At 39.5% G+C, this 13,994-nt stretch overlaps 1 protein-coding gene across 1 annotated transcript; it reads right to left on the bottom strand.

The window, feature by feature from the left end:
- Positions 1-7,988: 7,988 nt before the first annotated feature.
- On the bottom strand, positions 7,989-13,430 carry AKAP8 (A-kinase anchoring protein 8; the record flags this gene model as incomplete). Its single annotated transcript, XM_064701358.1, has 3 exons — positions 7,989-8,140; positions 11,374-11,467; positions 13,289-13,430. Coding segments are annotated over 3 exons (388 nt in total), but the record flags the coding sequence as incomplete, so codon positions are not given.
- Between the last annotated feature and the right edge of the window lie 564 nt (positions 13,431-13,994).

Here is a 13,994-nt window from a genome sequence, read left to right as displayed (position 1 = left end):
CCAGTGTCCTTTTTTTGGGATCCAAATCCCATTTTTTGGGATCCAAATCCCATTTTCCCCAGGACCTGAGCTCCGTCTTCCCATGATCCAAAATCCCTTTTTTTCCCTGGGATCCAGCGTCCCTTCCATTGGGATCCAAGGTCCTTTTCCTTGGGATGCAAATCCCATTTTTGGGATGCAAATCCCATTTTCCCCTGGACTCCAGGTCCGGCTTCCCAGGATCCAAAGTTCTTTTTTTTTGGACTCCAAATCCCATTTTTTGGGTCCCAAATTCCCATTTTTCCTGGGATCCAAGTCCCTTTTCCCACGATTCAAGGTCCTTTTTCTTGGGATCCAAAATCCCATTTTTTGTGATCCAAATCCCATTTTCCCTGGGATCCAACGTACCTTCTTCTCCTGGCACCCAGTGATCCTCATCTTGGGATCCAAATTCCTTCTTTTCCCAGGATTTGGGGTCACTTTTCCTGGGATCCAAATCCCTTCTTTTGGGATCCAAATCCCATTTTTTTGGGGATCCAAAATCCCATTTTTCCCTGGACCTGAGGTCCATCTTCCCAGGATCCAAAGTCCATTTTTTGGGATCCAAATCCCATTTTTTGGGATCAAAATTCCCGTTTTTCTGGGATCGAAATCCCATTTTTTGGGGATCCAAAATCCCATTTTTCCCTGGACCCAAGGTCCATCTTCCCAGGATCCAAAATCCCGTTTTTCCTGGGATCCAACGTCCCTTTTCCCAGGATTTAAGGTCACTTTTCCAGGTTCTTCTTGGGATCCAAATCCCATTTTTTTGGGATCCAAAATCCCATTTTTCCCTGGACCTGAGGTCCATCTTCCCAGGATCCAAAGTCCATTTTTTGGGATGCAAAATCCCATTTTTTGGGATCAAAATTCCCATTTTCCCCAGGATCCAACGTACCTTCTTTTCCTGGCATCCAGTGTCCCTTCATCCCGGAATCCAGTGTTCCTCTTCTGGGGATCCAAATCCCATTTTTGGGATCCAAAATCCCTTCTTTTCCCAGGATCCAAATTCCCATTTTTCCTGGGATCCAGCTCCCTTTTTCCCAGGATTCCCGGTCCTTTTCCTGGGATCCAAATCCCATTTTCCCCCGGACCTGAGGTCCATCTTCCCGGGATCCAAAATCCCATTTTTCCTGGGATCCACAATCCCATTTTTCCTGGGATCCAGCTCCCTTTTCCCAGGATTTGGGGTCTCTTCTTGGGATCCAAATCCCATTTCTCCCAGGATCCAAAGTCCTTTTTCCTTGGACTCCAAAGTCCCTTTTTTAGGGATCCAAATCCCATTTTCCCAGGACTCCAGGTCCGTTTTCCCAGGATCCAAAGTCCTTTTCCTTCGGATGCAAAATCCCTTCTTTTCCTGGGATCCAACTCCCATTTTTCCCAGGATCCAAATCCCATTTTTTGGGATCCAAATCCCATTTTTCCCAGGACTCCAGGTCCGTCTTCCCAGGATCCAAAATCCATTTTCCTTGGACTCCAAAGTCCCTTTTTTTGGGATCCAAATCCCATTTTTTCCCAGGACCCACGGTCCTTTCCTTTCCCCAGGCCCTGGGATCCAAAGTTCCTCTTCTTGGGATCCAGCATCCTTTTTTTGGGATCCAAATCCCATTTTTTTCTGGGATCCGAATCCCATTTTTCCCAGGACTCCAGGTCCATCTTCCCGGGATCCAAAATCCCATTTTCCCCAGGATCCAGTCTCCCTTTTCCCCAGGATTTTTTCTCTTCCTGGGATCCAGAATCCATTTTTTTTCCTGGGATCCAGTGTCCTTCCCACTGGGATCCAAATCCCATTTTTGGGATCCAAATCCCATTTTTCCCAGGACCCCAGGTCCTTTTTCCCCTGCTCCGTCTTCTTGGGATCCAAAATCCTTTTTCCTTGGAATCCAAAGTCCCTTTTTTTGGGATCCAAATCCCATTTTTTTCTGGGATCCAAATCCCATTTTTTCCCAGGACCCACGGTCCTTTTTTCCCCAGGATCCAAAGTTCCTCTTCTTGGGATCCAGCGTCCTTTTTTTGGGATCCAAATTCCCATTTTTGGGATCCAAATCCCATTTTTTGGGATCCAAAATCCCATTTTCCCAGGACTCAACGTCCTTTTTCTCCCAGGGTCCAAGCTCCCTCTTCTTGGGATCCAAATCCCATTTTTTGGGATCCAAATCCCATTTTTCCCAGGACCCCAGGTCCGTCTTCCCATGATCCAAAATCCCTTTTTTTTTCCTGGGATCCAGCGTCCCTTCCATTGGGATCCAAGCTCCTTTTCCTTGGGATGCAAATCCCATTTTTTTGGGATGCAAATCCCATTTTTTGGGACCTAAATCCCATTTTCCCCTGGACTCCAGGTCCGTCTTCCCATGATCCAAAATCCCGTTTTTCCTGGGATCCAACGTCCCTTTTCCCAGGGTTTAAGGTCACTTTTCCAGGTTCTTCTTGGGATCCCAATCCCATTTTTTTTGGGATCCAAAATCCCATTTTCCCAGGACTCCAGGTCCATCTTCCCAGGATCCAAAATCCTTTCTTTCCTTGGACTCCAAAGTCCCTTTTTTGGGATCCAAATCCCATTTTTTGGGATCCAAAAATCCCATTTTTCCCAGGACCTGCGGTCCGTCTTCCCAGGATCCAAATTCCCATTTTTCAGGATCCACATTCCCAGGTTTTTTTGGGATCCAAATTCCCGTTTTTCCGGCTGCAAATCCCATTTTCTGGGATCCAAAATTGATCCTTTTCCCAGGACTCCAGGTCCGTCTTCCCATGATCCAAAGTCCATTTTTTGGGATGCAAAATCCCAATTTTGGGATGCAAATTCCCATTTTTCCCTGGACCTGAGGTCCATCTTCCTGGGATCCAAAATCCCAATGTTTTGGGATCCACATTCCCAGTTTTTGGGATCCACATTCCCAATATTTTGGGATCCACATTCCCAATATTTTGGGATCCACATTCCCAGTTTTTGGGAGCCACATTCCCGTTTTTCCGCCTGCAAATCCCATTTTCCCAGACCCAGAGGCACAGGCATCGCTTTTCCCACTTTTTTCCCTTTTTTTCCCATTTTTCCAACTTTTCCCAGCCTGGGTTGACCCCAAACTTTTGGGATCGGGGAGGAATTTTTGGGATTTTTTTGGGGATTTTTTTGGGATCTCGGAGCTTCTCCCGCCGGGAATCCTCCGGAGGCGCCTCCGATGCCGCGGCCGATCCTGCCCGGAACGTTCCGGAAAATCCCGGAATTCCCGGCCCCGCCCCCACTTCCGGTGCTCACCAGGGGGAAAAATTCAAATTTTGGGGGATTTTGGGGAATTTTAGGGGTGTTTGGAGTCCTGGGATGGGGATTTGGGGCTGGAGCTGCTCAAAATTCCCAAAATTCTTTGAAATTTCCAAAAATTCCTAAAATTCCTGAATGGGTCCGAAGGGAATTTTTGCTTTAATGCAGAGGAGGGAAAAAAAAGGGAAAAAATTCCCAAAAAATTGAAAAAAAAAAAAATCCCTTAAAAAATTGGGAAAAATTTTCCCCCAAAAATTGGGAAAAATTCCCCAAAAAATTGGGAAAAAAATCTCAAAAGAAAAAAAAAATTTAGAAAAAATTCTCTTAAAAATTGGGAAAAAAATTCCCCCCAAAACTGGGAAAAAATCCCCAAAAAATTGGGAAAAAATCTCAAAAAAATTGAGGGAAAATTTCCCCAAAAAATTGGGAAAAAATTCCCCCAACATTGGTAAAAAATTCCCCAAAAAATTGGGAGAAGTTCACCCAAAAAATTGGGGAAAATTCCTCCAAAAAAATTGGGAAAAAAATCTCCCCAAAATTGGGAAAAAAATCCTCCCAAAATCGGGGAAAATTCCCCAAATATTGGGAAAAAATTTCCCTTAAAAATGGAAAAAATTCCCAAAAAACTGGGAAAAAAATCCATCCAAAAATTGGGAAAAATTCCCCCCAAAATATTGGGAAAAATTTCCAAAAAAATGGGAAAAAAACCTCCCAAAAATTGAGAAAAAATTTCCCAAAAAACTGGGAAAAAATCCATCCAAAAGTTGGGAAAAATGCCCCCAAAAATTGGGAAAAAATTCCTCCAAAAAATTTGGGAAAAAATCTCTCCAAAAATTGAGAAAAAATTTCCTAAAAAAATTGGGAAAAATTCCCCAAAAAAGCCCAAAAGTGGCAAAATCCCTGGAAAAAGGACAAAAAATGGAAGAGGGGGTGAAGAAATCAGGAAAAAATGGGAAAAATTCCGGATTTTTTTGGGATTGGGCTCTGGGAATGCTGAAATCCCAGAAAAGTGAAAAAAAAGGGTAAAAAAATTTCCCAAATTGGCAAAATTCACAAAGACCAAAAAAACTCTCAAAAAAGGGACAATAAAACATAAAAAAAGAGGAAAACTGAATTTTTAGGGAATAGTTTGGGGAAATTTTTTAGGAATTTTTGGGAGGATTCTCGGGGAATTTTTTGGGAATTTTTGGGGGGGCTTTTGAGCTTTTTTTGGGAATTTTTGCGGGATTTTTTGGAGTTTTTTTGGGGATTTTTTTGGAGTTTTTGGGGGGTTTTTGTGGAATTCTTTGGGAATTTTTTCGGAGATTTTTGTGGGAGTTTTGGGAAATTTTGGGGAATTTTTTCAGTGAATTTTTGTGATTTTTTTGGGGGATGTTTTTGGGAATTTTTTGACATTTTTTGGGTATATTTTTAATTTTTTTGGGCGATTTTTTGGGGAGATTTTTGTGGAGATTTTTCAGGGGGATTTTTTTTGGATTTTTTGTGGGAATTTTGGGGGATTTTTTTTTATCTTTGGGGAAGTTTTTGGGAATTTGGGGGGATTTTTTTTTATTTTTTATTTCGTTGGTTTTTGTGGGAATTTTTTGGATATTTCTGGGATTTTTTTGTGGAATTTTTGGGGAATTTTGGGGGGACTTTTTTGGGAATTTGGGGAATTTTTTCAGTGAATTTTTGTGATTTTTTTGGGGAATTTTTGTGGGATTTTTTTGACATTTTTGGGGTATATTTTTAATTTTTTTTGGCGATTTTTTTGGGGGAGATTTTTGTGGAGATTTTTCAGGGGGAATTTTTTTTTTTGTGGGAATATTGGGGATTTTTTTTTTAATCTTTGGGGAAGTTTTTGGGAATTTGGGGGGAATTTTTTTTTTTTTTTTTGTTGGTTTTTGTGGGAATTTTTTTGATATTTCTGGGATTTTTTGGTGGGATTTTTGTGGAATTTTTTTGGGAAGGATCCCTGGGCACAGAGAATTCCCAATTTCCCAGGATTTACCTGCAGGATTCTCACCACCTGATGCAAAAGGAATTTTGTGAAATTTCTGTGGCATTCTTTGTGTGACTTTGGGATTTATTTTTTATATTTGGGAATTTGAACGATTTTTTGGCCAGTTTTTTGTAGTTTTTTAAATTTTTCGGATTTTATCGGGGGGTTTTGTTTGGAGAAATTTTTGGAATATTGGAATTTTTGGTGTTTTGTTTAGGATTTTGTGGAATTTGGGATTTGGACAACATTGATTTGGGAATCATTTTGGGAATTTTGAATTTCTTGGTGTTTTGTTTTTATCGGATTTTGTGGAATTTTTCGGATTTTGCATTTGAGACACAGTTTTGATTTTTGGAAACTGGGGGATTTTTGGATTTTTTTTGCGTAATCCGGTTTCTGGGGGATTTTTGGGAAGGGGCCCGGAAGCGATAATCCCGAGGTGATGAATCCCCAAATTCCCAGTTTACCGCAGTTATCCACATCCTAACAATGTTTTGTTGTTCAGGAAATTTTTAGGAATTTCTGCACATTTGTGGGACTTTTGGAATTTTCTTTCTTTAAATTATTGGGATTTGGGGATTTTGGGGAATTTTGGATTTCTTTTAATTTTTGGGAATTTGGGATTTTTGAGAGGTTTTGGAGATTTTTTGGGTTTTGAATTCCTGAGTTTCGTTTTTTGGATTTTTGTGTCATTCTGGATCTAGGGACATAATTGTTTTTGGATATTGTGCAATTTTTGGGATTTTTGATTTGGGATTTTTCTGGATTTGGAGTATCATGATTTTTGGATTTTGCGAATTCGGTTTTTGGTGGGAATTCTTTGGGAAGTCCCGGAACAATCCCAGTGAGAATCCCATTTCCCAGATTTAAACCTGCAGTTTATCCCCAGCATCCGCACGATTTTATCGTTGTTCGGACGCTCTTGGCCACGTGCAGATCGTCTCTGAACCTCCTGCCAGCTGGGAAATGGAATCCGAATTCAGGGAAATCGAAAAATCCAGAAATTCCGATTCCAGAGGAAACATCCCAGAAATCCGGAATTCCGAGGAAATATTGAAAATCCCACAATACGGGAATCCGAGGTAAAAATCCCACATATCCGGATTTCCAGAGAAGAATTGATAAATCCCAGAATTCCGGCAATTCCAAGAAAAATCCAAATTCTGAGAATCCCAGGAGATTGGATAAATACCGATTCTGAAATTCCAGAGGAAATTGGTAAATCCCGAAATCTGCAATTCCAGGGAAAAATTTGGAAAAATCCAGAAATCCGCAATTCCAGGTAAACATTGAAACAATCCGAAATTCTGGGAATTCCAGTTTAAGCCCTCACCCTGCGGCTGCGGTTGTGCTCTGTGGAACTCAGGTGTCTCTGCAGGACCTCACCCCAGTCTAACCCCAGTTTAACCCCAGTTTATCCCAGTCTAACCCAGTTTAACCCAGTCTAACCCAGTCTAACCCCAGTCTAACCCAGTTTATATCCCAGTTCCTCACCCTGCGGCTGCGGTTGTGCTCGGCGGATCTCAGGTGTCTCTGCAGCAGCGGGCCCTGGGATAACCCAGTCTAACCCCAGTTTAGGGCCAGTTTATCCCAGTTTAACCCAGTCTAACCCCAGTTTACCCCAGTTTATCCCAGTTTATATCCCAGTTTCTCCCAGTTTATCCCAGTTGCTCACCCTGCGGCTGCGGTTGTGCTCAGCGGATCTCAGGTGTCTCTGCAGCAGCGGGCCCTGGGATAACCCAGTCTAACCCCAGTCTAACCCAGTTTAGGGCCAGTTTAACCCATTCTAACCCCAGTTTATATCCCAGTTTACCCAGTTTATCCCTCACCCTGCGGCTGCGGCTGTGCTCTGCGGATCTCAGGTGTCTCTGCAGCAGCGGGCCTGGGATAACCCAGTCTAACCCCAGTTTAACAGCACCCAGTCTAACCCAGTCTAACCCCAGTTTATCCCAGTTTCTCCCAGTCTATCCCAGTTTCTCCCCTCACCCTGCGGCTGCGGTTGTGCTCAGCCGATCTCAGGTGTTCTGCGAAGTGCCAGGATACATCAACCCAGTTACCAGTCTAACCCAGTTTATCATTACCAGTCACCCAGTTCTCCAGTTTATCCCAGTTTAACCCCATCTCACCCTGCGGCTGCGGTTGTGCTCATTGGATCTCAGGTGTCTCTGCAGCAGCGGGCCCTGGGATAACCCAGTCTAACCCCAGTTTAACCCCAGTCTAACCCAGTTTAGGGCCAGTTTAACCCCAGTTTATCCCAGTTTCTCCCAGTTTCTCCCAGTCTATCCCAGTTTCTCCCTCACCCTGCGGCTGCGGTTGTGCTCAGCGGATCTCAGGTGTCTCTGCAGGAGCTCACCCCAGTCTAACCCCAGTTTATCCCAGTTTATATCCCAGTTTCTCCCAGTTTATCCCAGTTTATCCCAGTTCCTCACCCTGCGGCTGCGGTTGTGCTCGGTGGATCTCAGGTGTCTCTGCAGCAGCGGGCCCTGGGATAACCCAGTCTAACCCCAGTTTAACCCCAGTCTAACCCCAGTTTATATCCCAGTTTATATCCCAGTTTATCCCAGTTTATCCCAGTTCCTCACCCTGCGGCTGCGGTTGTGCTCGGTGGATCTCAGGTGTCTCTGCAGCAGCGGGCCCTGGGATAAACCCATCTAACCCCAGTCTAACCCAGTTTAACCCCAGTCTAACCCCAGTTTACTCCATTCTAATCCCATTTACCCATTTCTATCCCATCTAACCCAGTTTATCCCTCACCCTGCGGCTCCGGTTGTGCTCATTGGATCTCAGGTGTCTCTGCAGCAGCGGGCCCTGCGCCGGGATCAGCATGTCGCACGCCAGGCAATGCGCGGCCTCGATGCGCTTGAAGAAATGCTCCTGGCCGATCCCTGAGCGGGAAAATTCCAGAAAATTCCCCAGAAATTATCCCCAAAATGGCCCCAAAAAGTTCCCTGAAAAATCTCAAACCGCTTCCCAAAATTCCCCCCAAATATCCCAGAAAGTTCCCAAAAAATTCCACAAAAATTTAAAAAAAATCCCCCAAAATTCTCAGAAAATTCCCCAGAAATTATCCCCAAAATGGTCCCAAAAAGTTCCCTGAAAAATCTCAAATTGCTTCCCAAAATTCCCCCCGAACATTCCCAGGAAATTCCCAAAAAATTCCATAAAAATTTTAAAAAAATCCCCCAAAACTCTCAGAAAATTCCCCAGAAATTATCCCCAAAATGGTTCCAAAAAGTTCCCTGAAAATTCCCCAAAAATTTCTAAAAAATCCCCCCCAAAATCCCCAGAAAATTCCCCTCAAAATTCCCAGAAAAGTTTCTCAAAAAATCCCAGAAAATTTTCCCCAAAAATTCCATCAATTCCATGGATCTGGGGCAGGAGGAAAAAAAACCAGCCCCGATCCAACTCCCAAAAAATTTAGAAAAAAATCCCCAGAAAATCTCCCATAAATTGAAAAACAAAACAAAAAAATCCCCAGAAAATTCCCCAAAAATTCCCAGAAAAATTTCCCAAAAATTCCCCAGAAATTTGAAAAAAATCCCCCAAATTTTTCCAAAAAATTCCCCCAAATTTCCTGAAACACTTTCCAAAATTCCCCCCCAAAATTTCCCCGGAAGTTCCCAAAAAGTTCCCCCAAAATTAAAAAGAAAACAAAAAACCCCAAACCAAAACCATTCCCCCCCAAATCCCCAGAAAATTCCCCAAAGATTTCCTCAAAATTCCCAGAAAATTCCAAAAAGTTCCCTGAGAATTCCCAAAGTTTCCCCCCCAGAATTCCCAAGAAATTACCAAAAAGATCCCCAAAAATTAAAAACAAAAAAAATCCCCCCAAAAGTTCCCCAAAATTCTCCCCTAAAAGTAAACCCAAAAAATTCCCCCAACATTCCCAGAAAATTCCCAAAGATTTCCTCAAATTTCTCCCAACAATCCCCCAAAACTCCCAGAAAGTTCTCCCAAAAATTCCCCCCAGAAAGTTGCCAAAAAATTCCCAAGAAATTCCCAAAACTTTCCTGAAAATTCCCCAAAAGTTTCTTAAAAAAATCCCTAAAAATTCCTAAAAAAAACCCTAAAAATTCCCTACAATTCCCCAAAATTTCTAAAAATCCCTCACAAAAACCCCTAAAATTCATACAAAATCCCTAAAAATTCCCTACAATTCCCCCAAAAATTCCTAAAAAAATCCCTAAAAATTCCCTACAATTCCCCCAAAAATTCCTAAAAAAATCCCTAAAAAATCCCTAAAAATTCCCTACAATTCCCCCAAAAATTCCTAAAAAAATCCCTAAAAATTCCTAAAAAAAATCCCTAAAAATTCCCTACAATTCCCCCAAAAATTCCTAAAAAAATCCCTAAAAATTCCCTACAATTCCCCCAAAAATTCCCAAAAAAATCCCTAAAAATTCCAAAAAATCCCTAAAAATTCCCTACAATTCCCCCAAAAATTCCTAAAAAAACCCTAAAAATTCCTAAAAAAAAATCCCTAAGAATTCCCTATAATTCCCCCAAAAATTCCTAAAAAATTCCCTAAAAATTCCAAAAAAATCCCTAAAAATTCCCTACAATTTCCCCAAAAATTCCCAACAAAATCCCTAAAAATTCCCTACAATTGCCCCAAAAATTTGTAAAAAAATCCCTAAAAATTCCCTACAATTCCCCCAAAAATTCCCAAAAAATCCCTAAAAATCCCTACAATTCCTCTACAACATTCCTAAAACCAATCCCTAAAAATCCCTACATTCCCCCAAATCCCTAAAAATTCCCGAAAATTCCTCAAAAATCCCTAAAATTCCCTACAATTCCCCCAAAAATTCCTAAAAAAAATCCCTAAAAATTCCCTACAATTCCCCCCAAAATCCCTAAAAACATCCCTAAAAACTCCTAAAAAATCCCTAAAAATTTCCTATAATTCCCCCCAAAAAATCCTTAAAAAATCTCTAAAAATTCCTGTAATTCCCCCAAAAATTCCTACAATTCCCCCAAAAATCCCTAAAAAATCCCTAAAAAATCCCTAAAAATTCCCTACAATTCCCCCAAAATCCTAAAAAAATCCTAAAAACAATCCCTAACAAAATCCCATACAAAATTCCTCCCAAATCCCCAAAAATCCCTTCCAAAAAATCCCTAAAATCCTAAATCCAAACCAACCAAACTCCCTAAAAATCCCTAAAAAAAATTCTATCCCTAAAAATTCCCTTCACATTTCCCCAAAAATTCCTAAAAAAATCCCTAAAAATTCCCTACAATTCCCCCAAAAATTCCTAAAAAAATCCCTAAAATTCCTGAAAAAATCCCTAAAAATTCCCTACAACCTTCCCCAAAAATTCCTAAAAAAAAATCCCTAAAAATTCCCTACAATTCCCCCAAAATTCCAAAAAATCCCAAAAATCCCTAAAAAAATTCCTAAAAATCCTAAACAAAAAATCCCTAAAAATTCCCTACAATTCCCCAAAAATTCCTAAAAATATCCCTAAAAATTCCCTACAAATTCCCAAAAATTCCTAAATCAAAATCCCTAAAATTCCTATAAAAATCCCTAAAAATTCCCTACAATTCCCCAAAAATTCCCAAAAAAATCCCTAAAAAAATCCTAAAAATTCCTACAATTCCCCAAAATTCCTAACAAAAATCCTAAAAAAATCCCTAAAAATTCCTGAAAAATCCCTAAAAATTCCTAAAAAAATTCCTAAAAATTCCTACAAATTCCCTAAAAATTCCTAAAAAATCCCTAAAAATTCCTAAAAAAATCCCAAAAAATTCCCTACAATACCCCCAAAAATTCCTAAAAAAATCCCCAAAAATTCCTAAAAAATCCTAAAAATTCCTAAAAAAATCCCTAAAAATTCCCCAAAAAATCCCTAAAAATTCCTACAATTCCCCCAAAAATTCCTAAAATAAATCTCTAAAAATTCCTAAAAAAAATCCCTAAAAATTCCTAAAAAAATCCCTAAAAATTCCCTAAAAATTCCCCAAAAATTCCTAAAAATATCCCTAAAAATTCCTAAAAAAAACCCTAAAAATTCCTAAAAAAATCCCTAAAAATTCCCGACAATTCCCCCAAAAATTCCTAAAAAATTTCCCAAAAATTCCCAAAAAATTCCCCAAATTCCGGAATGCGCACCCTTGAAGGGGTCGGCCCTGGGTTTGTTCCCCTCCTTGTCCGTCAGCTCCTGCCGGCGCCGCTCGATCTTCCGGTTCCTGTTCACGATGTACTCCTGGGAATGGGATAAAAATGGGAATAAAAATGGGAAATTGGGAATAAAAATGGGAAATTGGGAATAAAAATGGGAAATTGGGAAAATCTGGGGAGAAAACAGGGAAAAACGGGAATAAAATGGGAATAAAAATGGCAAAAATGGGAATAAAACATCGATTTTCCTGTTCCTGTTCACGATGTACTCCTGGGAAATGGGGATAAAAATGGGAAATTGGGAATAAAAATGGGAAATTTGGGGAAGATGGGAAAATATGGAGTGAAAATGGGAAATTTGGGAAAATCTGGGGAGAAAACATGGAAAAATGGGAATAAAAATGGCAAAAATGGGAATAAAATATCGATTTTCCTGTTCCTGTTCACGATGTACTCCTGGAAAATGGGAATAAAAATGGGAAATTGGGAATAAAAATGGGAAATTGGGAAAATCTGGGGAGAAAACAGGGAAAAATGGGAATAAAATGGGAATAAAAATGGCAAAAATGGAATAAAACCATTGATATTCCTGTTCTGTCACAATGTACTCCTGGAAAATGGGAAATTTGAATAAAAATGGAAATCTGAGATAAAACGGGAAAAATGCGGAGAAAACATGGAAAAACGGAATAAACATCGATTTTCCTGTTCCTGTTCACGATGTACCTGGAGAATGGGAATAAAAATGGGAAATTGGGAATACAAAATGGAAAATTGGGCAAAAATCATGGAAAAACCAGGGAAAAACGGGAATAAAATGGGAATAAAAATGGCAAAAATGGGAATAAAAATGGCAAAAATGGAAATAAAACATTGATTTTCCTCTTCCTGTTCTGAAAAAATCCCCAAAATTCACAAATATTCAACTTGGAAAAATCTCTAAAAAAAATCTTGAAAAATAATGGAAAAAAACCTAAAAAAAATCAAAATAAATCACAAAATATTCAAATTTTCACATAAAAATGCCGCATAAAAGCTGGAAAAATTCCCAAAAAATCCTAAATATTCAACTTGGGAAAATCCTGAAAAATAAGGAGAAAAAAACCCTAAAAATATTCAAAATAAATTTGAAAAAATTCAGAAAAAAATCAGAAAAAATTCAAATTTTGACCTAAAAAAGCCCCAAAAAAGCTGGAAAAAAAACTGAAAAAAATCCTGAAAAATCCTAAATATTCAACTTGGAAAAACCCTGAAAATAAGGAGAAAAAACCTTAAAAAATTCAAAATAAATCACAAAAAATTCCACAAAAATTCCCAAAAAATCAGAAAAAAATCAGAAAAAATTCAAATTTTCACCTAAAAACTCCCTGTAAAAAATCCCGAAAGTTGTGGAATTTTCCCCCAGCCCGGAATTCCATGGAAATTCCGGATTTTGGTGCCCCACCTGCAGGAACTGCACGGTTTTGTCCGGGAGCTTGGTGCCGATGTAGCGCAGCGTCTCCCGGTGGGATGGAAAAAACCCAAAAAAATCCCAAAAAAATACCCAAAAATTCCCCAAAAAATCCTGGAAAAATCCGTCCAAAAAATCTCATATCAATCCTGAAAAATAATTGAAAAAATACCGCAAAAAATCTGAATTTTCACCTAAAAACTCCCAAAAAAATCCCAAAAATCCTAAATATTCAACTTGGGAAAATCCTAAAAAATCCTGAAAAATAAGGGGAAAAAAACCCTAAAAATATTCAAAATAAATTTGAAAAAATTCAGAAAAAAATCAGAAAAAATTCAAATTTTGACCTAAAAATGCCCCAAAAAAGCCGGAAAAAAATCGGAAAAAAATCCCGAAAGTTCTGGAATTTTCCTCCAGGCCAGAATTCCATGGAAATTCCGGATTTTGGTGCCCCACCTGCAGGAACTGCACGGTTTTGTCCGGGAGCTTGGTGCCGATGTAGCGCAGCGTCTCCCGGTGGAATTTGCTCTCCAGGTGCCGCCGGATCTCGGCCTCGTCCAGAGTGCGGAACTTGCACACGGAGCAGGCAAACTGGATCCTGGAAATAACAGAAATCATGGGAAAAATCAGGGAAAAATAATGGGAAAAATCAGGGAAAAAATAGGAAAAATAATGGGAAAAATAATGGGAAAAATCAGGGAAAAATAGGAAAAATAATGGGAAAAATAATGGGAAAAATCAGGGAAAAATAATGGGAAAAATAATGGGAAAAATCAGGGAAAAAATAATGGAAAAATCAGGGAAAAATCAAGGAAAAAGTGGGAAAAATCAGGGAAAAATCAGGAAAAAGATAGGAAAAATAATGGGAAAAATAATGGGAAAAATAGGGAAAAAATAGGAAAAATAATGGGAAAAATAATGGGAAAAATCAGGGAAAAAATAATGGGAAAAATCAGGGAAAAAATAGGAAAAATAATGGGAAAAATAATGGGAAAAATCAGGGAAAAAATAGGAAAAATAATGGGAAAAATGGGAAAAAATAATGGAAATTAATGGGGAAATTGGGAAAAAATAATGGGAAAAATCAGGGAAAAATCAGGGAAAAAACAGGAAAAATAATGGGAAAAATCAGGGGAAAAATAATGGGAAAAATCAGGAAAAA

Source organism: Zonotrichia leucophrys, unplaced genomic scaffold (genome assembly GCF_028769735.1).
Source record: "Zonotrichia leucophrys gambelii isolate GWCS_2022_RI unplaced genomic scaffold, RI_Zleu_2.0 Scaffold_547_33790, whole genome shotgun sequence".
NCBI classification, from domain to species: Eukaryota; Metazoa; Chordata; class Aves; order Passeriformes; family Passerellidae; genus Zonotrichia; species Zonotrichia leucophrys.
This window is presented reverse-complemented; position numbering and strand designations above follow the sequence as displayed.